General features: G+C 34.3%; 1 protein-coding gene across 3 annotated transcripts in view; it reads left to right on the top strand.

Moving 5' to 3' along the window:
- Positions 1-24,561, top strand: part of USP47 (ubiquitin specific peptidase 47) — a 117,255-nt gene that overhangs the window by 80,551 nt on the left and 12,143 nt on the right. For all 3 annotated transcript variants that reach the window (XM_077866467.1, XM_077866465.1, XM_077866466.1), the window contains 12 exons: positions 3,147-3,242; positions 3,321-3,473; positions 5,945-6,112; positions 8,229-8,360; positions 8,807-8,883; positions 9,412-9,467; positions 11,959-12,071; positions 13,002-13,106; positions 15,217-15,424; positions 17,479-17,594; positions 19,595-19,714; positions 21,649-22,426. In XM_077866467.1, coding sequence (XP_077722593.1) covers positions 3,147-3,242; positions 3,321-3,473; positions 5,945-6,112; positions 8,229-8,360; positions 8,807-8,883; positions 9,412-9,467; positions 11,959-12,071; positions 13,002-13,106; positions 15,217-15,424; positions 17,479-17,594; positions 19,595-19,714; positions 21,649-22,426 — 2,122 coding nt within the window. The remainder of the gene's footprint in view (positions 1-3,146; positions 3,243-3,320; positions 3,474-5,944; positions 6,113-8,228; positions 8,361-8,806; positions 8,884-9,411; positions 9,468-11,958; positions 12,072-13,001; positions 13,107-15,216; positions 15,425-17,478; positions 17,595-19,594; positions 19,715-21,648; positions 22,427-24,561) is intronic.

Raw genomic sequence — 24,561 nt, 5'->3', positions numbered from 1 at the left:
CACTGAAGAGATAGATCCCTGGGGAAGCTTCAGCAAAAGGACTATGAGCACTTAATATATTAAATTATAGAAACAAAGACTAAATGAACAAAGATAGGGACATAAGTAGAGAATAGTATATGTTAGAGTAGGAATATCATTCAAAAAAATGGAAGGGGGAAAGTAAGTGAAAGAATGAGATCATAGACTGCTGAATGAGTAGGAGACAAAGGATAGCATTTAGTAAACCAGACACTAAAACCTTAAGTAAGAAAAAGGGAGAAAATGAAGATTAAGGGCATTAACAAAAGTATAAATTCACGAGAACAAAATTCTAACCTTTCTAAATACCAAAGGAAAATATAAAAGGTGTAGCAAAATTGTATATTGGAGACATATTGTATTGGAGATAACACAGTAAATATTACTCAATACACAGTAATTATAATAAATTAATTTTGATGAAACAAAACAATGTCATAGCAAATATGAATGTGCTTAAGTTTCCTACTAAAAAAATGATTTTCAAGATGGTACATAAAACATATTAAAAATTGATTTAAGCAAGTATCCATTAGTGGATGCTAAATCTAGGGTGGAAAGTTTAAGACACAGAATTTTTGCATGGTCTCTAAATACCTCCTTTCAGATTGCATATTAGCTGGAAGGATAAAAGAGTATGTAGTGGAGAAGCTGGATAACACTTTGACCAGGTGGTTGAAGTTCATATCACCATAGGGAGGTTGGAGATATTATGGCCTGTGACGGTGATACCTCAGGACACATCATAACTTAAATGGTAGTCTAGCAAGGAATACATAGAACTTGAACCTAATTATGAGGAACATCAGACAAACCTAAATTGCAGACATTTTATAAATAACTGGGCTCTTACAAAAACCATTTATGCCCTGAAAGGAAGAAAGGCTTTGAAACTGTTCCAGACAAAATGAATCTGAAGAGATGGCCAAATGTAATCTGTGATCCTGGATTCAGTTCTGTATTGGATGGGGAGAAATGCATTATTAGGATTGGGACAATTGACAGAATTGCAATATGGCAAAAGTACTTTTTATCAGTGGTAAATTTTCCTGAGTTTGATAACTCTAGTATTTATGTAAGAATAGTCTTCCTCCTAAAAAATCACATAGAACTATTAAGAGGGAAAGCATGATATGTAAACCTACTCTCACATGCCTTAGAAAAATATATGATGTGTGTGAGGGTGGTAGAATGATAAAGCAAGGGTAACAAAATATTAAAAGTTGGTGAGTCTGAGTAAATTATGAGAGTTTTCTTTAAACTTTTCTCTGAGTTTTAACTTAAAAAATTAGAAAAAGTGCTAGCTATGAACTGTAGCCAGAGACCAGTACACATCACACAGTTAAGTAGAATTTGAGTTCCATGATTGTCTCACTCTACACACCTCCCCTTGTTTTAAGATATTGAGTGTTTCAGTTTCTATGTGGAAAGCATGACTAATTTGATATCAGCCTATGCTAAGCTATATGATTTCTCTTCAAGCTTTTTCTGTGTTGCATTTTTACAGGATTTGCCTTTTTCATGCTTAAAACATACTTTAAAGAAAAAAAATCATTCTGAATGTGCCCCTTTCTGTGACCTCCAGTAAAATGCTTGGCCATGTGGGAAGAACCCCACTCTTTGATTCTCCTTCTCCTACCCCCGCCCCTTGCTTCCTTGGATTTCTGAGAACAAAATAGGAGATGGGAGAGGTTAGAGGCATTTTAAAATCTTTTCATATTTTTTATTCTTATCCCAGAATGAACTGTATGTGGATAGTAGTTTTATTAGTATTGTCAGCTATTTTATGTTTTGCCAGGTCAAGTTCCTTTATCTTTTGAGAACAACATGTTCTGAATCAAAAGAAAAATATTTGAAGATATTTTGTCTTAATGATACAATTTTTTTCTTTGTATATAGTAAATGTGGTCAGTTCTGATTAGACCAAGTGTGAAGCGATCACAACAAATGAAACTTGAGATTATACAGTCCAACCTTAACTGTCGTATTAATGACAATTTATTTTTTATTGTGAAAAATCAGTGATTAAAAATTAAAAACTTTGGGCAGCCCCGGTGGCACAACGGGTTAGCGCCGCCTGCAGCCCAGGGTGTGATCCTGGAGACCCGAGATCGAGTCCCACAGTGGGTTCCCTGTGTGGAGCCTGCTTCTCCTTCCCTCTGCCGTTTCTCTACCCCCACCTCTCTCTCTCTGTGTCTCTCATGAATAAATAAATAAAATCTTTACCAAAAAAATTAAAAATTTTATGCCCACTGATTCTTCACCAGTATTCATACTAAGTTTCTTGCTCCTGTCTTAAGGCTGTATGGAGAAAAGAGAACCATGTGATTCCACTAGGTGAACAGTCCAGGAGCTCATACATTTTCAAATGGAACAGTATCTGACATGCAGGGAGAAAGCTACCCAGTGTTTTCCAGTCTTTAGTGCAGTAGCAAATTATGGACTGATGCTAAATATGGTGGTAAATGATGGTTATTAGATTTTTTTTTTTTAGTGTATGGATAGTTTGAATTCAGAGTTCTCTGTTATTTATTGTACAGTTTATAAATGTCACCTTTTACAAGAAGATTGAAGTGATGCATGTAACTGCTTCTCTAAGAAGTATAGAATTTTTAATCTAAAGGCAGGATTTTTTTTTTTTAAGATTTTATTTATTCATGGGAGAGAGAGAGAGGCAGAGACATAGGCAGAGGGAGAAGCAGGTCCCATGCAAGGAGCCTGACGTGGGACTTGATCCTGGGACTCTAGGATCATGCCCTGGGCCTAAGGCAGGTGCCAAACTGCTGAGCCACCCAGAGATCCCCTAAAGGCAGGATTCTTATTAGATTATTTAGCCAATTCCACAATGTAAAGTCCATAAAAATTAGGTAGCGGTAACTGTGATGTGCAGTATTAGGAAAGACAGATTTTGTGCAGAATTAAGGCAATTATTTTGTTGCTCAGTTTTTATAATGACATTATATTGCTGTTGATTTTTTTTTTCCTTTTTGCATTTTGAGTTCCTAATTTTCTAGCCATTCTACTTCTAAGTATTTTGATAATTGGAAAATTTTTACATTCAGGGCTTTGTCATTAATATTATAACACTTTTTAAGTAATTATAAAACAATTTTTTTTCTTACTAGGAAGAAGCACTGCATGCATTTATTCAGCCAGAGATCCTGGATGGCCCAAATCAGTACTTTTGTGAACGTTGTAAGAAGAAATGTGATGCACGAAAGGTAGATGCCATGTAGAAATTAATACTAAACTATCTGAGATTATATTCAATATTCAATAGGTCCTTTTTTTTTTTTTAGGGTCTTCGGTTTTTGCATTTCCCTTATCTGCTCACCTTACAGTTGAAAAGGTTTGATTTTGATTATACAACCATGCACAGGATTAAATTGAATGATCGGATGACATTCCCTGAAGAGCTAGATATGAGTACGTTTATTGACGTTGAAGATGAGGTAAGATACTTATTCATATTTTTTTGTTAAAAAACATTAGTCAATTCATTTTGATTGATCATGTGTTTAAAAGAGCTATTTGGGGTAAAACACCGGTAGTGTTTAGAGTGTCTTCTTGATAGAAGATACTCCTTTCCTCCCGTATTTTATAATGCCAAGTTCTATAAAAAGATCTAGATTTGTATAAGCTTTTTTTGTCCACCATAAATTATATGTATGGTATTCTTTTTTGATCAGAATAACTTACGATATTCTTTGAAAAGATAAAAAGGATCTCAAACTCTGGAATTATTTCTTTAAATATGAGCGATAATCTTACATTTATAATTTAATTAGCAAAACAAACCAATCTAGAGATGGGCTGCACTGTGCTTCTGGTATGTAGTAAACAGAATACATGTCAGTGAAAAAATGAGCAAATTGGGTAGTATGGCCTCTATTTCTTGTATTTATCTTAGTCTTTTTCAAGGACTACTAACTTTTTCAAGTTAAAGTTTGCCACCTCTTAAATAGGCCAGGCTAGAAAGCTAGAAAATAAAGGCATTTTGTCTGTTTTCCCTTTTTAGTTAGTTTTTTAGTTAAAACGTTAAATATTTTGAGAATGGGAATTTGAAGGACACCAGTAATGCTTATCATTTTCTTCTACTCATTAACCCCCCCCCCCCCCATGTTTTCTGGTTCCCCTAACCTTATTCAGTAGAAGATTCTTAATGTCCCACTCTATTTGGAAACTTCTGATTTCATTATAGATTGTAAATTATAATTACAATCACTGGACATAGTTGTTAGTGATAAATCTTTATATTTTTCAAAACCATCATGAGTCGTTAGTTTCTGATCGGACCTGATCACTGTAGTTATAAAAATACCTCTTTCCAAAAGCTCAGAAATGAGCTTAATTAAGTTTAGTTAGTGCTCTTAAGTATTAAGAGATAATGTAGTATAGAAAAGCAACCTTTCTGAGCCTTACTTTCTCTGTTAAGTAAGGACAATAATTGCTTTGTATGGCTTTTATAAAAAGAGAACTCTTTAAATAAAGTAGATGTTCATGGAGTGGTATCTATGACCAGGTTTACATTTTGAAACATTTAATTTAAAATAGTATTTTCAGGGCTCCTGGATGGCTCAGTTGGTTGGGCATCTGCCGTCAGCTTTGGGTCATGATCCCGGGATCCTGGGATCAAGCCCCACATCAGGCTCCCTGCTCGGTGGGGAGTCTGCTTCTCCCTCTGCCTCTCCCCCAGCTAGTGCTCTCTCCCTCACACACACTCTCTCAAATAAAAAAATAAAATCTTTAAAAAATAAAATAGTATTTCCAACGGTTGTGCTTAAGCTAAGGACTCTCTGCAAAGTATATACCAGGTTTAAAGTAGACATAGTCTTTATAGGAGTCCACACAAACAGAGATCAGTCAGGATTGGATTGGTTTTTCTATATGTACCTAATATATTTCTTGTAAAAGGAGATCTTCTACAAATAAAGATAACCTAGATATAATTTGACAGGAACTTTTAGGAAGTTCTAGGTGCATTTGTTGGGAGAAGAGATGTTCCAACCTCGAGGAAGGTCAGGAATGATCTCTTTGGACTTAACGTAGAGTTCTAGAGTAGGTTTTCACTTTGAACCAAACTTTATTGAGGAGTGAAGACTATATTATATGTTAGATGCAATCCACACAACAAAGTTCTTGGCAAAAAGTTGGTGCTTATTATTATATATTGCTTAGTTAATTTAGGAACTCCTGTACAACCTGTTAAGAGCCTACATCTTAGAGATGAATTCTCAAACTATTAAAAATATTTTAGGTATGTATATTAAAAATTTTAAAGGGGCAGGGAGTTTTTTGGGGATTTCTAAGAAGTAGAGTCCTTCAAATAAAATTTGCATGAGAGGGGTTTAAAAATCATAAAAGCACAAAAGAGTATGATTTTTTTGTTGTTATATTTCTACCTCTATGCACTAGAATATAAAGTTGTTGTGAATAGATACAATGTTGTTTTTCTTTCTAATTATCTATAATACCTACCACAGTGATAAATTGAACTTTTTGTTCAAGAAAAGAAATGATATTCTTTTGGGATTTGAGAACAAAAGCTCACTTTGGTACTTATGTTCTCTGCTTTTATTATTATTATTATTATTATTTTTGTTCTCTGCTTTTCTAGACTTTGATGAAAGACGGTAATTTAATTACTTTGCAACTATAAACATAAATGGGGTTTAATTAGAAATCTGAATCACTAATTCATTGTATTTAAATTTTAAGGATTGATGGAGATGCTTTTACAATACACTGTTTTGGCTTAATTTTACTAAAGGACTCAGAGAAGACAAATTTATTTAAAATAAATACTTTTATTAATAATATCTGAACTTACATGAAAAAGTTAGCAGGTAGACAAAATATTTTGCTGTGTATGTGTTTTCCCTTTGTTCAGCTTGTAATTGTAAGATAATTATGTTTTATTAAGAAATCCCCTCAGACGGAAAGTTGCACAGACAGCGGGGCAGAAAATGAAGGCAGTTGTCACAGTGATCAAATGAGCAATGATTTCTCGAATGATGATGGTGTTGATGAAGGGATCTGCCTTGAAAGTAATAGTGGAACTGAAAAGATTTCAAAACCTGGCCTTGAGAAGGTACCTTTTATAGTTTATGGGTTTTAGTTGAAAGAATAAAATAATCTCCTAGCCGCTGTATAATTCTATAGCTACTGTGACCAATAAATTCTCTTTAAGAAAAGTAACTTTTGAAAAGGAATACCTTTTAAAAGATTTTCTTATGCATATATGTGATCATAATTATACTTTAGGAAAAGGTACTTATAGGCAGGGGCATGAATTTCTGAGAGGCTCAACTATAGCTATGTGACCAACCTGAGTGGTGGTACGGAAAGGGTGTTTAGTGGTCGGGAAACCACTCTGCCTTTAAAGCTGCACCTAGCCTCTAAATCTTAATATCAAAGTCTTCTCATATAGCGAAATGAAAGTATTAGGCTAGACCTGTTGATTTAAAAAATTTTGGATGTGTACTCCTTATGAAATAGAACCAATCTTTTAGAGATGGGGGAAAGCTAAAGCCCTCAGCCTCCCTCCCCTCCCCATGACAGCCCTTAAGACACTTTAAAAAATGATATAGTTCAAGGGCCCCTAGGTGCCTCAGTGGTTGAGCATCTGTCTTTGGCTCAGGTCATGATCCCGGGGTTCTAGGATTGAGTCCTGCATTGGGACACAGGGAGCCTGCTTCTCCCTTGCCTATGTCTCTGCCTCTCTCTCTCTGTGTGTCTCTCATGAATAAATTTTTAAAAATGGTACAATTCCATGCCTCTCCCTCTGCCTGTGTGTCTGCCTCTTTCTCTGTGTCTCTCATGAATAAATAAATTTTTAAAAAATGATATAGTTCCATGGATTATAATTTGACAACTACTGGACTTGATAATCTGTCATAAAATCTTTTATGTCACTGTGTTAGTGATTTTTAAAGATTTTATCAAACTATTTCTTTCGTATTCATATAATCTGCTTTACTGAGGGGAGAGTTATAGGTCAGGTATCTTCAGCATGTGTGAATTGTGAATCACTAGCCTGAAGACTGATCAGTAGTTCAAGTCTTGCAGAGTCCTATTAACAGTATTTAAGAATGGCATTTCTCTTACATAAATCTATTTTTAGACCAAGACCATTATTCTAACTACTATTGTCATTATCCTTTACTTTCTAAAATTATCTGTTTCAGGGCATATAGGTAGGTGATCATGAATTGCTATGTATGAATAACGTTATGGACACATCATAGCTTAGTATAAAGAACATTGTATCAAGTATGGATTGGCAAACGATTCCCTGCCTGTTTTTCTACATAAACAGTTATGTCTGGGGTGTTTTGTTTTGTTTTGTCTTTTGGGTTTGTTTGTTTGTTTGTTTGTTTTTTTTTTGGTCTTACTGCTAAGTAAGACTTCTTACACAGTATTGAAGAAGAGTGGTAAGAGAGGACATTCTTGCCTTGTTTCCAGTCTTAGGAGGAAAGTGTTCAGTTTCTCACCATCAAGTGTGACGTATTCCTAAGTTTATTTGTAGGTATTCTTTATCAGGTTGAGGTTTCCCTCTTCCTAGTTTCTTTAGAGTTTTTATAATGAATAACTATTGGATTTTGTGGAATTATTTTTCTGTCGATTGATAGGATCATGTAATTTTTCTTCTTTAGCCTGTATTACATAGATTGATTTTCTAATGTTGAACTATCTCTGCATACTTGAGAAACCAGTAGATCACTGTATCACAGATATTACATAAATACATACAGATATAACATAAATACATTAGATGTTCCAAATCATTTTGTCACTCAGCTCTTTTACAAAGAAAATAGAATAATCTTACTTGAATAAAAACAACTATGTTATTTGGGACTTCTTCATCTTGACTGTACATATCAGAACAGTCTTCCATTTAGCACCTGCTTCTAAAATTTCAGACTATTGTTTTTTTTACATAAATAACATTGTATTTCAGATGTACATAGTTCCAGAGGTTATAACATAAGTAAAATGTGAAGGAATGCACTGAAAGAAACTGTCTTATATGAAATTATGTGGTGACTTGCCATTTTAATGATCTAAGAGAAAAGTGTACCTACAATAAATAGCTAAGACAGCCAACATGTTATTTTATTTTGTATTAATAGATAATAGGAAATATACAAATAAAGGTTTTATATTTTTCCTCTTTTGAGTTACTTTTATTTTTCCCCCCTCAGAATTCCTTGATCTATGAGCTCTTCTCCGTTATGGTTCATTCAGGGAGTGCTGCTGGTGGCCATTATTATGCTTGTATAAAGTCCTTCAGTGATGAACAGTGGTACAGCTTCAATGATCAACATGTCAGCAGGGTAAGGAGGGTTTTTTTTTTTTTTTTTAAGATTATTCTGAAAGACAGGAGTAGAGATGTTTCTAATTAAAAGCAGGGTTTATTAAAAATGGGAGACTTTGTCCAGTGAAGCGTTTTAAGACACATGCTAAGTCAGTCTTTTGTTTTGGTTTTCAGTGAATATCCTAGTTTGTTTTCATAATTACTTCTTTTGTTTTGTTTGAGGCTTGATGAGTGTTTCCAGAGATAGACTCCCCCCTCCCTTTTTTTTCTCTCTGAGCTGTCATGCAGGCTACCTGTTGAGGAGCACTAGACCTGATTGGTAGCGGCCACTGATTGTGATTAGATTTTGTGAATTGGTAGTTGTGTGGTCCATTTAACTGAGGTTAAAAATAGGCTTACCTGTTGACACAGAGGTGATAGTATTATAAACTTTACAGAAAGGCAAATAATGTAATAACTTTTTAGATAACACAAGAGGACATTAAGAAAACACATGGTGGATCTTCAGGAAGCAGAGGATATTACTCAAGTGCTTTTGCAAGGTAAATAACTTCCTAATTTGTACTGCTTATAAATTAGAATTAATTACAGCTTCTCAACATTTTTTTTTTAACCATGAAAGAGGTTTAACCTAGGGGTCAGCAAGCTATAACTCAAGGACCAAACCATGCCTGCCTCCAGTTTTTGGAAATAAAGTTTTATTGGAACACCAGTGTACTCATTTGTTAAGTATTGTGTGCTGATCTTTTCCTTTAACCACAGAGTTAAATAACTGCAACACAGAAATATGGCCCAGAAAAAATTTGCTGACTCCTAACTCAGTTATATTAATTGTTATAAGACAGAAGTTTTTCAAAGAGGAGATGTGGAAATCTCATAAATTCATTGCTAAGAACAAAGTACATTTTTCCTTTTTTTCTAGAATATTTTAAGCTTGAACCTACGAACAGTTACATGGTGTTCTAGTTGTTTGAAATAACAAAAAACTATTTAAAAAAAATATTGGTGCTAGGAAATGGAACCTTTACATCTCCATTTTGTTGACATTAATTTTTTTATATTTCTACTAGCTCCACAAATGCATATATGCTGATATATAGACTGAAGGATCCAGCACGAAATGCAAGTATGTCAATATGCAGTTATTTGATTTTAATCTGTACTAATTTCTCCTTGCAAGTTTTGCAAACCTTAGATAACTACTTTTATCTTTATTTTTTTATTTTTATCTGTTCATGATAGAGAGGCAGAGACACAGGCAGAGGGAGAAGCAGGCTCCATGCTAGGAGCCTAATGCAGGACTCAATCCCGGGACTCCTGGATCATGCCCTGGGCCAAAGGCAGGCACTAAACCGCTGAGCCACCCAGGGATCCCTGATAACTACTTTTAAATGATAGGATGATTAAGTTTTTTTATGCCCAGAAAAATTAATTATAAAGACTGTCATGAGGGACCCCTGGGTGGCTCAACAGTTGAGTGTCCGCCTTAGTCCCGGGTCTGACAGTTGAGTCCCCCCAGGGAACCTGCTTCTTTCTCTATGTCTCTGCCTCTCTCTGTGTGTCTCTCATGAATACATAAATAAAATCTTAAGAAAAAAAACCAAAAACTAAAAATAAAGACTGTCATGAGATAATACCAAGTGGCAAAAACACTTGGAAAAAAGTTGAAATGTTTTTTAATACACTAAGAGACAAACTCTACATTAAAAAATTAGATATTTATTTACAGTAAGTATATTCAGTGATAACCCCTAGACCTGTATAACAGTCATAATTTGCCATCTAGATGGCGTAGAGCTAGTTATTTAATTTTTCTAAATCTTAATTTCCACATCTGTAAAATGGGATTACAGTATTTTATAGGATTGTAATGAAAAGTTAAATGAGATAACAATATTTTTGTTACACCTGGTACATAGTAAAAACTCAAAATTAGCTATTATTTTAATTATAAGTTTTTGGGGTACTTTTGGGGTACATAAAGTTTTATGATTCTAGTATGTATCCTTTATTGTGTTTTAATTATATTGAGAATCCTCGAAATAATCCTGTATACACAGCATGCAGGTTTTCTTTTTTTCTCCTTTTTTATTTTTAATTAAAAAAATCGCAGTTCCCCTTTTTTCTTAATGCCAACTTCTGACTGAAGCAGTATTGCAAATAAGTACGGATGTGTGAGTGTACCTATAGATATATACACAAATGGTATGTTAACTCACATTTTTTTCACAATTGTTATAATCATTGTCCTTAATTTCAACATATTTCCCTTGTTTAGCAACTACCATACTGTAAAATTTATTTTAGGTAGTGCGATGTTTTGTTTACATTTTTGTAAACTCATTATATTTTAAATTCAGTCGGTCAAGGCTTAGGACTTAATTTATCTTTTCACTAGTGATAATTCAGAGTCCGGAGTCTGTCATATAGTGACTGTTTAATAATTTACTATAAAATTAATGGGGTTGTGAAAAAGGAAATTATAACAAGAAGTCATTTCAAAACAGATTTCAGAGTAGTCATTCTGACTTTACAGATAAAATAATAATACTCCACGGATAAACTTGTCCAAAGTCATAGCTTCCTGGAGGTAGAGCCAGGATTGTAGTTTGTGTGTTCTCTGTAGCACCCAGCATTCCACACACAGGTTTCCCTTCATTAGGTCAGTAACATAGCTTTCCTTGATTACTCCCCTTAAACTGTAGTTTTGTGATGAAGCACCAGAGGGCGCGCGATGTATGATTTGGAGTATTTTTACAACACCTAGAGCTCATTTCTAGAAATAGTGGATTTTTACCTTCCACAGGGATGTGATTTATATATATATATAAAATATATATTTTTATATATACGTATATGTATATATAACATGCATATGTATATATAACATATATGTTATATATGCATATGTTATATACATACATACATACATACATATGTGTTGTTATCCCTATTTAGTGCCTGGTAATCATTGGCTTTATTAAATAGTGTCATAATCTCATATTGTCGCTTTTAATGCTTTGAGTTACATAAAATTTTGTGGATAGAAGGTAGCTAAAAGATTTCTTTGAAAACAAAGGAAAGAGGAGTGTATTAGTGAGTAATAATAAGCAAATAGCATTTGTAATAGCAGCAGCAGCAACAATATTTATTGCATTTTATTATATTCCAGGTAATTACTCTGTGGGATAGGTGCTGAAGGTGCTAATAAGCTGAAGAAACTGTGGTCTGGACAAGTAAACTTGCCCAGGGTCACATGGTTTCATGGTGATAGCACAATTTGAAATTAGAAATGATTTTATTTCCAAGTTTCAGAGAGGCTTTTTCAATCTAAAAGTCTTAATCTACATGTTACAGTTGTCCTGGAGCCAAGAGATACTATGGATTAAATATATGGCTTTTTAAAATATGAGACCTAACCTTATGTCATTATCAACTACCTCTTTACCCCTGTCTGGAAGAAGCTGATGTTCCAAGTTGAGAGATTGATGGAACTGAGATATATTTTGATGAGAGCAGTTATAGAAGTATATACTATGGAAACATAGTAGAACAAAATTAAGTAAAGGAAGATCAATTTTCAGTGACTCTGTCTTACCCTGTTTTTATTACAATAGAATTTCTAGAAGTAGATGAATATCCAGAACATATTAAAAACTTGGTGCAGAGAGAGAGAGAATTGGAAGAACAAGAAAAAAGACAACGAGAAATTGAGCGCAATACATGCAAGGTTAGATTTCATAATTTTACTTTGAATTAAAAAGTGCTATTGAATTTTGCTTGATTGCAATTCTCATAACAAATTCATTGAGTTGATTCTGTAGACAGTTATGCTATCATCATTAAGCAATGTAACCAACTATATTACTGTGAGGTAACTTATGGTTTTGTTTTATATGTTCATAAACACTAACATGTAGTGATAATACTCAGTGCTGGTAAGGTTACAGTGATATGAACATTATCACATTCTGCCACAAGAATAATAAACTGGTAAAAACCTTACTGCATAGAAATTGAGTAAAATTTATCAAGAGCCTTAAGCAAATTCATTTATTTTTATATAATTTTCTTAAGGAAATACCTAATGAGATAACCACACATGCTATACAAACTTTGACCACAAGGACATTCATCACAATATTTTCCAAAGTAGAGAAAAATTTGAAACACCTAACTATATATCAGTAGGAGAATGATTATTTAAGTTGTGATATGTGCTTATCAAGAAATGTACAGTTGTTAAAATTAATGTTTTTTAATTCTTTTTTTAATGAGACATAGTCACTATCAATTACTGAGAAAAATAGACACAGGAGAGAATGATCTCAATTATGTTTTTTAAAAATTACAATATTTGGGGGTTCCTGGGAGGGTTGGTTAGTTAAGCAACAGACTCTTAATTTTGGCTTAGGTTGTGATCTCAGGGTCATGAGATTGAGCCCCCTGTTGGGCTCTACACTCGACTGGGAGTCTGCTGGAGATGCGCTCTCTCTTTGCCCCTCCCCCTGCCCACTCTCTTTCACTCACTCTGTCTAAAATAAGTAAATCTTTAAAATATTGCTGTATTTTGACTATTAGGATAAAAATGCTGTCTACAAAAGATTTATGTTTTGATTGATGACCTGCTGAGGTGATGATGATATTTTCCATTTTCCAGATAAAGTTATTCTGTTTGCATCCTGTGAAACAAGTAATGATGGAAAATAAATTGGAGGTTCATAAGGATAAGACATTAAAAGAGGCAGTAGAAATGGCTTATAAGGTATGTCTAATTGTCCTATTTATAATATCGATATCTCAGATAACAGTATTAACATTTTTTCCAAAATTATTATTAGAGTTAGTAGTAATGCAAGCACTTGCAGTTATGTTCATAGCCCATTTACAGAATCTGTCTCTCTCAAGTGTGTAGTTCATACCTCTTCTATAGAACATAGAACAGATGCATTTGAGGAATTCATTACTCTGAAAGCCAGTTCAATTTTGTAGAACAAGAATTAGAGTTAGAAACAAAAATTTTTTTGTTCCTTTCATTAATTTAGCAGATATGTATTGAGAGCCTCCCCACAATTTGCAAATATGTTATGGTTTAGATGCTATAAAGTAAATCAGTAATATATTCAGATTATTTCTTCTGATACATTAACCAGGAGAAGGAAGCAGCTATGCAGAAAGTTAGGGAAGAATATTTTAATAGAGACGACAGCATGTGTAAAAACTGAAATGAGGACTTGGCTGGCATAATCAGAAAACTGAAAAAGGGAACAGTATATTCAGAGTGGCTTGACTGAGAATAGAATAGCATGAAATCAAATTAGAGACTTTGTATGAGTAGAAGTTTGCAATTTATTCTAAGAATAATGGGAAATTATTAGGGTTTTGAAAGGCATTTAGAAAAGGAAGCATTCTTTAATCAGCTTGTTCTAAATGTCATCTGTAATACTTGACAAAAATATCTTTTGCCCATTCCATATAAATATTAACATCACTGAACTGAAACTAAAGTAATTAGTTAGGGAAAAAATGGCATACTACATCATTTCATTTATAATTTATGTGTAGAACCAATGAGAGAACTAAAGGTAGTACACAAGATAGCTGACATTGTTTCTTAAAGCGTGATTCATATTTGATTGTATGACTATTCTAATTAATGCCACTGTTCCTTACTAAACTATAAGCGATTACAATGGCAAAGAGTGTTTTGGTTTGGCTCACAATCGCATTTCTAGTACTTTACCTGGTATGCAGAAGAATCAGAATTTGGATGGGTATGTGGATGAGTAAATGAATGACCAAATAGTAAAATGGATGGATGGTTCTAGATTTACCTCATTAAAAGTAAAAATCCTTTAAACACAGTGATGGACTCTAAGTATCATCTTTGCAAAACAATAGTGAAGCCAAATGAGACTAAAATGGAGGAAACATCTTAATTAAACTGTTTTACAATTAGTGATAGCAGTAACAGTAGTTTATGTATTCCAGCAGTTTTTAATCCAGGAAGGAAAAAAATGTCTTAAAAATAAGAAGTAAAAGTTCATAAATAGTCAAATGGAAGAGAGAAATAAGTCAATCTTATGTACCAGAAAGAGAGCTCTATCTTTGGGGAGAATTGAGGGTGAATAAAGGTCAGTGGGGACACACCGCAAGGCTTACTGTTTTTCTTAAAAATCAGTAATAATAATAATAATAATCACAGACCATAAATAAGTATAAAGTACTTTGAAGTAATCCCATGTGTCTCCAGGCCATTTATTTTTCACTTAAGAGATGTTGCATCCATAGTATGTCATCTACCAGTGATGTGAGCTAGGGAGAAATTGATGAAATTCCTGTGCCCTGAACCATAGGGACTCTGGAGGCTCATCTGGAAAGGGAGTTGCAGAGTGGTACATGGGAGACACCAAACTTGTGGCCTCTGTGGTGGCTCTCCGAGGCATGCTGTTCCCCTGAGCTTAGCAGAATGGTTAAACCCAAACATGTGAGCTGCCAGTTCTTCTCCAGGTTGGGTTAAACAGAAGCCTCATATTCTCACTGGTGATTCTCCCGTGTTCCAGTTTAGCGATTATAGAGCAGTAGCTTATAACACATAGATTTTTAATCTATCTAAAGTTTAGAATGTTAACTTTCTTTAAAACCAGATATGTCTTTAAAATTTGTTGGTGCATAAATTGTATGATTTGGGGGATAAGAAATAATGATTATTTAAAAATAGCATTGGCATTGTGCCTTTAACTTTGATGTCTTTGGCTTTGATGCAAATCATAAATACATGAATTTTGTTAGGAGCTATTGGTAGTGCAGTTAAACATCAGACTAAAATACTGTATATATTTTTTTCTTGTTTCTTGGGCATTGTTTCCTTTTAGATGATGGATTTAGAAGAGGTCATACCCATGGATTGCTGTCGCCTTGTTAAATATGATGAGTTTCATGATTATCTTGAACGATCATATGAAGGAGAAGAAGATACACCAATGGGACTTCTACTAGGAGGAGTCAAGTCAACATATATGTTTGATCTGCTACTGGAGACGAGAAAGCCTGATCAAGTTTTCCAGTCTTATAAACCTGGAGGTAAAGAATTTTATGGTATTTTTAAGTTGTACTAAACTTAAAATTTGCATAAGAAGGTTTTTTGCTACTAAAAATGAGTTTAATTTTAAATTTTATATGTTCTTAAAATGCAGAATAATTTTAATAGGTTAGGAAGTAGTCAGCAACAAGCTTGCCAATGAGGTTCTAGATTACTTTCAAAGAGCTATACACAAAATTTTTTTAAATAGGGTTTTTTTTTTAAAGCTTATAATTTTCAGTGGGATTTTTCTCTTTTAGTACTCCCTTCTCTCCTCCTGTTTCCCAACCCTCTCTATTTATAGGAGAGACCCTGGTCCAAGAAAAGCATATTCCCATAAAGTTTCAGAAGTAGAGTCTATTTTTCAGGGCCTCCTTGAAGAGGTGGTTTCATAAGCCATCACTGCCAACACTTTTTATTTTTCTCCATACTCTCCAGGGACTTCAGCTTTTTGTTTTGTTTTCATTAAAATCTAGCACATTCCTCAATATCTTGGTTGTTTTTTTCTTTGCTTGAGACTGATCTTAAAAGCAAATGACCACACCCCTAGCTGTACCAGGAGTAGTCCCTAAAGACAGTTACATGTCCAAAGTCTTCTAATAATCACTATATGTAAACTGTAACAAATAGAAGACAATCAAAACGTTTAGTGAATTCTTACTATTGTTGTTGTGACCCTAAATCCCTTGCATTTATTGTTAATCAGAATTCAGACTTATATTCTCTACTTTTACTCCTAAAATTTGAACTTATAAAACCTTCTACTCTTTCAAATTCTGTTCCTCTTTGGATCGATCCTACATATCTCTCCTCTCTCTCTCTCTAATCAGGGCTCCTCTTTTCTAAATAGATTAAGTACCATATTCTCTAAAGGGCTTCATCAGTCAGACTCTGCTCTATTTATTTTTTAAAAAATATTTATTCATGAGAGACACAGAGCGAGAGAGGCACAGACACAGGCAGAGGGAGAAGCAGGCTCCACCCAGGGAGCCTAACGCGGGACTCGATCCCAGGTCTCCAGGATCACGCCCTGGGCTGAAGGTGGCGCTAAACCACTGGGCCACCAGGGCTGCCCTCTGCTTTGTTTATAAAGAGTTCCTTTGGAGCATTTCCTTGCAGGTGATTTTTGGACTAGCTAACAAAAATTATGATTACAAGTGTAACACAAGTCAGGAATAAAACCACTTTTTAACAAGAACTCTCCATGTGAGTATGGATTGTAAAATTAGGATTTTACTATCCAAATATGGATTGATAAAGTATTCTTTATTTATAAATAATTAATTTTAGAATATTTTTTCTGATTTCAATTAGCAACTTAGGGAAAAAACTGAGGATTTATGTATACTTCATAAAAGAAATTAAAACATTTAAGCCAATGTAGTGTTTGAAGATCGTTTGCTTTCCTAGTTACTGAAAGTTTAGTTATCTACAATCTGAAAACAGAAGAGGAGAATATAGGATTAAATTGTAAAATGAATTTAAGTGAAAAAAACCATGTACCAAAGCAGTTTTTCTGTAGAATTTTCTGTAGGATGTAGAGAGTATTATTTTGAGGAGAGGAAGTTTTTGAGTATGAACAAGATCTGGAGTGGTATAATGAAAGTTGTTCAAAAGCAGGTAGGCTGCTGTGTCCCCTTTAGAATTTGTTTTATGTTCTCTAGTTATATTTATTTAGTGTTGTGGTTTGGGTCTGTATTTTGGAGCTTTGGGTGTTTTTAATATGCTCCATAAATTTGATTGTGTTATGTTTTACAAGGAAACAAAGTATATACTTTTAAAAAATCATGTTTTGACTGTTGTTTTAAAGAGATAGGAGAACTTTTCCATTAGCTTCATTTCTATTTCTTTTTTTAGATGTTTGTAATATGATAAACTGTGAAAGAGAAGTTTTAACTTGTATTATTACATGTATAACATTGTGTGTTTACCATCTTGGTGATTAGAAAAACATTCTTTGCCATTTATTGGAAACACATTAAAAATGCAGTGCTCATGTGAAATATGTTTTAAAAATAACCTCCAGTTATGTTTTTCTGTTTTTCAAATGTGACAGAAGTGATGGTGAAAGTTCATGTTGTTGATCTTAAGGCAGAATCTGTAGCAGCTCCTGTCACTGTTCGTGCTTACTTAAATCAAACAGTCACGGAGTTCAAACAACTTATTTCAAAGGTAAGTTTTAAAATTGGTCAGTGAATATTTTTTAGTGGCCTCTCTGTATAAAGCATTATGTGATAGTTCGAGTAAGGTAGAGGAATTAATATATACTAGCAGGAGGCAAGTATAGTTAGAAGGACTCTTCAAGGGGAAGACATCAATTGACAAAAGTATGGAGGTCAGGAAGTGTGAGGTAAGTGCACATAGCAATGGCATATGGATTTGGCTAGATCTCTGTCAAGTACATGCCTAGAAGTAGAAGGTAGTTTATTTCACAGAGAGTCTTTAAGTGGTAGACACAAAAGGATGTGCTCTATTTGACGTAGGCAATAGGAAGTAGGTTGTTTTCCTAAAAGTACAGCGGTGGTATGATGAGAACTCTACTGTAGAATGGTTGTCTAGTGACACTAGGCTCGTATTTCAAATGGATAGAGGGAGGGGAGGAGTCAGGAATGTAGATGAGGAGGCTCTTGAAATAATTCGGGTGAAGGCATAGGACTAAAATGAGAGAAGGTGTGGCTTGTTAGAATGGTATAAAAGGTGAATCTGCCAAACTTATGATTGGTTGGAGTCAGGCAGGAAGGAGCACAGATGACCTGAGAAGTTTCAGACTTGGGTCACCACGAAGAAGCAATGAACTATTAATAGATATGGAGGGGCACATTTGACAGGGGAGGTGGTGAATTAAACATTGGCCACATTTGGTGACTTAGTGATAAAGAACATAGACTGATTCAGAATCTTTGACCTGGAAAAGTATGATGAAAACATTCCAATTTCCCCTGACCTAAAGCTAGTCCACTGCAAATGAAATGATTATACTGGTCTCTGTAGGTAACATAACTAAAATTGTTCAGAGTTCTTGAGGCCCAGGTTCAGATGCCTTCGTGTAGTGGAAATTGTTCAGTAATTGCAAGACAAGAAGTTGATCCACTTTCTAGGCATTCATCTTATGCAGTATTGTCTGTTATCTCATCTGGGTTTTTTAATGCCTATTTTAACAGGGTTGGTGTTAATGGAACAAATAAATGCTTTGTTTGTGGGGGAAAAATGATAAAGTATTATATAAAAGTTGGGTTTTAAATATCATTATGTTAACAAAGCAATGACTTCTAACTCTTCTGCCTAAGTAATAATTGGAGGAGACAGATCCCGTTTTGAAGTTACATTTTACAATTAAATTTCTCAGAAAAGGACTACATTAGTGTGCTTGCTCTATATTACAGTTTAATCTAGAGTTTGAGCTCTGAGGTAGACTGCGTAAGAAACACGTGATGTTCCCTTCCCTGTAAAAGCTAATACAATAATAATAATTTGTTGGGGAAAAACACATCTGTAGAGAATAAAGGCAGTTTCAAAATATTTTGCCAAGAAGTGCAGTGGAGAAGGTATAACTAGACTGCCTAAGAATTAGTTATCTGTAATTGTGTTGAAAACAAATCATGCTTTTAAAATGTGAATTTTTTTGTCTGCTCATTTCTTGTGAAATTCCTATAATGACACCTCAAATTAAGGACATGTAATTTTAGAATAACTAAATTTTACTTATTAATTTAATGCCATTTTTCACAGAAGAAAAATGATTTAGTGGAAGTATTAATAACTGTTCACAGAATACAGAATAACCCATCAAAAGTTAAGAAGTTAAACAGGGTATTGGTTTGATATCTGCTCTCAGTTTTTGTTTCATTGGAAGCAGATCACCTCATTTACTTTGTGCAAGTATGAGAGGAATTGAATTTTTAGTGAAAAATCATTACCTTAAAAATAGTCTCAGAGCATACATTTGTAAGGGATACTTCGTTTACCTAATGTACAGCATAATTAATGTGTAGGACTAAAATTTTTCCATAAATTCTTAAAAGTTTTTGTAAACCTCTGCAAAAATTATTTTCTCTGAATTTTCTTTCTATTTTTAAGAACTCAGCAGTATCTCATTGTCCACATTTCCATGTCAAGCAGAATTATCCTTGTGAGACCTTTTTTTTTTTTAAATCAAATCTCTTCCATTACAGGCCATCCACTTACCTGCCGAAACAATGCGGATAGTGCTGGAACGCTGCTACAATGATCTGCGTCTTCTCACTGTGCCGAGTAAGACCCTGAAAGCTGAAGGGTTTTTTAGAAGTAACAAGGTATGTCTTTTAGTTTTTCGTTACTATTTTCTATGCTGATAATAGTAAATCAGGTTTTATATTACAAGGCTGGCCTATAGAGCTATCCACCATTTGTCTATAATTTACCTTGTTGAATTCCCCCATTCTCTCAGTAATTACCTTCTTTTGTAATCAGGTGAGATCAGACGTCTTTCCATCCTTCTCAGTCAGTCCTGCTGGTTCTTCTCTGTCTTGTTCATGAGCTACCCCCACCTGCAGTGTTCTTCCCCCCCCTCCATTTTTTTTCAAGCCCCAGATTAGTTCCTGGTGAAGCCTTCCTAACTATTTCTATCCACAACTGTCCGGTCCTCTTAATTCTTGAATCATGAATTCTGTGAATTTTGTTCATTCTTGAACTTCTCCCCTAAAACAGTACCTCATGGTGAAAGTCAAACATATGCCTACTCTAGAGAGGATTGTCACTTTGAGTTTGCCCAACATTATTCCCTTTGCCTACTTATTTATCTCTGATAGAAAAAGGAAGTTCACATTGATCTGTTTGTTTCATCTCTTGATAGCATTATGTGTTCTGTCATTTATTGTTTTTCCTATTTTATTCCTAATGCCATCAGTTTACTCTGGATAAATTGCATCCAAAGTTTTCCTTGTTAGTCATGTTTTATTTATTGCCTTTTCCAGTCTCATTCATCTTAATGCAGTCTTGAGACTTTTATATCATTTAACCTTATTTAGTGTTGTCATATTAATCCCAATATGTAATTTTTACTTACCTCTGATTTCTTTGGATACTTTCATGCACTGTTTGTGTGCATATCATTAAAATCTCTAATCTATCCTAATAGCATTCTAGGGTGAAAAATGGGAGGGATCTCCCTTTATTTCTTCTTTAAATGATCAGCTAATAGTCCTGATTTGTAGCATTTATTGAACAGTTGTCCACTCCCGTTTGATCTATATTTAACCACCTACTTCCCCCTAAGATTATTTGAAAAACATCCCCAGATGAAATATTTTATTTATAAATAATCTTTATTATATCTCTAAAAGGTGAGAACTTTTAAAAAAAACATAACCGTAATTATATTATTACATCTGGAAAATTAACAGAAATGCCTTAATATCAAGCAATCTCTAGTCAGTATTCAAATTTCCCTGGTTATCTTGTAAAATTTTTTTCTGATAAGATTTTTTTGTTCAAAAAAAAAAAAAAAAAAGATTTTTTTGTTCAAATAGGATCCAAATAAAGTCTAGGATATACCGCTCAAGTCTATTTTAACCTAAAGATCTCCCTATGTGTGTTTATTTCCTTGCCATTTTTTCACTCTAGAAATCAAGTCATTTGTCCATTAGATTTTTTTTCCCTATAATCTGGATTTTGGTATTGCATTCCCAACATGTCTTTTACACATTCCTCTATCTGTATTTGTGCTTATTTTCTTTTTTTTTTTTTTTTTTAATTTTTTTTTTTATTTATTTATGATAGTCACAGAGAGAGAGAGAGAGGCAGAGACATAGGCAGAGGGAGAAGCAGGCTCCATGCACCGGGAGCCCGACGTGGGATTCGATCCCGGGTCTCCAGGATCGCGCCCTGGGCCAAAGGCAGGCGCTAAACCGCTGCGCCACCCAGGGATCCCTGTGCTAAGCTTATTTTCGTAATGGGCAAGATATGGAATACAGAAACATTCTGAAAGTGGGCAATTCAGTATAAACAAGATAATCTGCGTATGCATGTGCGCATCCCAACTGTCTTGTCAGTTTTATGGCTAATTAAAAAGACATGAACATAATATTAATTTTATTTAGTCTCCTAAAATAATACACATTCCCTTTAGAAATGTTTTCATCCCAAATTTTACAACTTACTATGCTCTATCTTGTAATGAGATGATATGAATGAGAATGAATGTCACTAAAATTAATGATGTAATGTAACTTTTTGGCTTACTGTTTAGGTGTTTGTTGAAAGTTCTGAGACTTTGGATTACCAGATGGCCTTTACAGATTCCCATTTGTGGAAACTCCTGGATCGTCATGCAAATACGATCAGATTATTTGTTTTGTTACCTGAACAGTCCCCAGGATCTTATTCCAAAAGGACAGCATGCCAGAAAGCTGGGGGCGATTCTGGTAATGTGGATGATGACTGTGAAAGAGTCAAAGGACCTGTGGGGAGCCTAAAGTCTGTGGAAGCTATTCTAGAAGAAAGCACTGAAAAACTCAAAAGCTTGTCACTACAGCAGCAGCAAGATGGAGATAATGGGGACAGCAGCAAAAGTACTGAGACAAGTGACTTTGAAAACATAGAATCACCTCTCAATGAGAGGGACTCTTCAACATCAGTGGACAATAGAGAACTTGAACAGCACATTCAAACTTCTGATCCTGAAAATTTTCAGTCTGAAGAACGATCAGACTCAGATGTGAATAATGACAGGAGTACAAGTTCAGTGGACAGTGACATTCTTAGCTCCAGTCATAGCAGTGACACTTTGTGCAATGCAGATAATGCTCAGATTCCTTTGGCTAATGGACTTGATTCTCATAGCATCACAAGTAGTAGAAGAACTAAAGCAAATGAAGGGAAAAAAGAAACCTGGGATACAGCAGAAGAAGACTCTGGAACTGATAGTGAATACGATGAGAGTGGCAAGAGCAGGGGAGAAATACAGTACATGTATTTCAAAGCAGAACCCTATGCTGCAGACGAAGGTTCTGGGGAAGGACATAAATGTATGTACTTAGAAAGAAAAAGGCTCTTTGAAACAGCACCAGTTGTTTTCTCAGTTTATATAAATTTTTAGTTGAGAAAAGAATCAGCTAAGAGTTAGATACTTTGTTCTAAGACCACCCATAACTTCCTGGATTTTAAGAAGGTCCTCTGTTGCCTTTGCTTTCATGTTCGGTGCAGTTGTAGTAGCAAGTGTTCTTGGATGTCTGCAACACGTCAGACCTGTGACAACTGCGTTGTCACAGCTCTGGGAAAGATAAGTGAAAAAAAATAAAAGAATTAAGAATTTTTTAAAGGCAAAGAATTATGATAAAATACTAAGTATGAACTTAAGGAATAGCTTAAAAAGTAAATGATATACCAAAAAAAAAAAAGAAGAACCAGACACTAGAATTTTTTTTTTTTTTTTTTTTTTGACCAGACACTAGGAAATTTGATAGTCACTGATATTCACTGCCCAGGAAAAAATTTTTATTTGTGCATCCCCTTTCTTTATCCCACAGTTCAGCTAACTCCCTTCCTACATCCCCTCAATAGTCCATAATTATCTGGGAAAGTCGAAAAGGGGGCTTTTTTTTTTTTAAAGTTTATACTTTGGGGGTAGGAAAAAAAAAACAAGTTGATACTTTGAAATAAGCTCCAGGCAAAGTAAACTAGAAATTCTCCATTGTATAATCACAAAAAGATTGAAGAGATCTGTCAATTTGGGCCTTTGGGATAAGCAACAACAACAAAAACACACCAACTTTAAAATAAATAAAATTAAACTTTTATGAAAACATGAGACTAAAAACAGCCAGAGAATTAAGATAACCAGGTTCAATATAAAAAATTTTTCTTCAGGTTTGCAAGGGATAGCTCAAATAAATACTTTGCATTAGTCTTTAACAATGCAAATATTGATATTACCCCTTATATTTTTATATTTTAGTTTTCAAAACACTTGTTTGATCTTACTTGAAGCTTCTTTGAAAGTTTTAAAGCAAACATTGATATCCCCATTTGACTGATAAGAAAACTGAAGTTCATAGAGGATGAATGACTTGCCCAAAAGTACATGTGTAGCTAGTAAGTAGCAGAACCATTACTAGAATTTAAGTCTTTGAATTGAATGCCTTTGCTCCATTACCTTTGTAACAGTGGGAAGGGAGTCCCACTCTTTATCCATCTGTTCATCCACCCACCCAATTAATTTTTCCTGGATCCATTCAATATGCCAGGCCCTATGTAGATTTTAGAAGTAGAGATGACAGAGATTCAGCCTCATGTTTCATCTGGTAGTGAAGGCACACAAATAACCAGTATAAAAGTTAAGTGCTATGATGCCTATAGTCCCAAAATTTAGTCTTTTAAAAGGAAGTGGTAGAAATTATGAAATCAGTTGTGAAAATAAATAAATTTGTGTTTAATTAGTTCTAAATAACACTGAAACTATGTGACACCCATACATAAATATCTTCCAGAAACTCAAATGGGAAAATAATGAATTAGTGAGCCACAGTGGAGCAGAAACTCTATAATAATGCTTTAACTTCCTATGTAGCTTTTTTTTTACTTGATAAGGCTCATTAACTTTATTTCATGTAGTTCTCAATAACTGTGTGAAATTGATGTTGTTAGACACTTATCACTGATGAAGAAACTGGCACACACTCACTAATTTGTCAGAGGTCACACAGCTAGTCGGTCACACTGCTGGGATCAAGCTCCTGTATTCTGATTGTAAGCCTGGTATGCATTCCTCCACCTCATAACTGCTACCATTGTCGCCTACTTTCCTCACATCCTAGTAAAGGAAAAATAACTAGTAGCTACTCTGCTTTCTTACCATCCTCAACCTTTCAAGGGCATTGGAAAAATTAGAAACAGCTCCTCTTTAGGAAAAGGTTAGAAATTCCAGTGGTTTGTTTTATAATGATATGCTGGATATTTGACTGCATGAGAGTCTCAACCTTAGGAATTTAACAAGAATACTTAGAATTATAGTCTGAGGAGTCTTATTCCACTTTTCTGGAAATTCATAGTGAACTAACTCACTAGCGTTAATTGAAATAGTAAACATGATCAAGAGAACCCATTTACTACAGTTTACTTCAGCTTTCAGATGCTTGTTTGAAAAGAAAAAATGAAAACCATG

The sequence above is a fragment of the Canis aureus genome, chromosome 23 (genome assembly GCF_053574225.1).
Source record: "Canis aureus isolate CA01 chromosome 23, VMU_Caureus_v.1.0, whole genome shotgun sequence".
Taxonomy (NCBI): Eukaryota; Metazoa; Chordata; class Mammalia; order Carnivora; family Canidae; genus Canis; species Canis aureus.
This window is presented reverse-complemented; position numbering and strand designations above follow the sequence as displayed.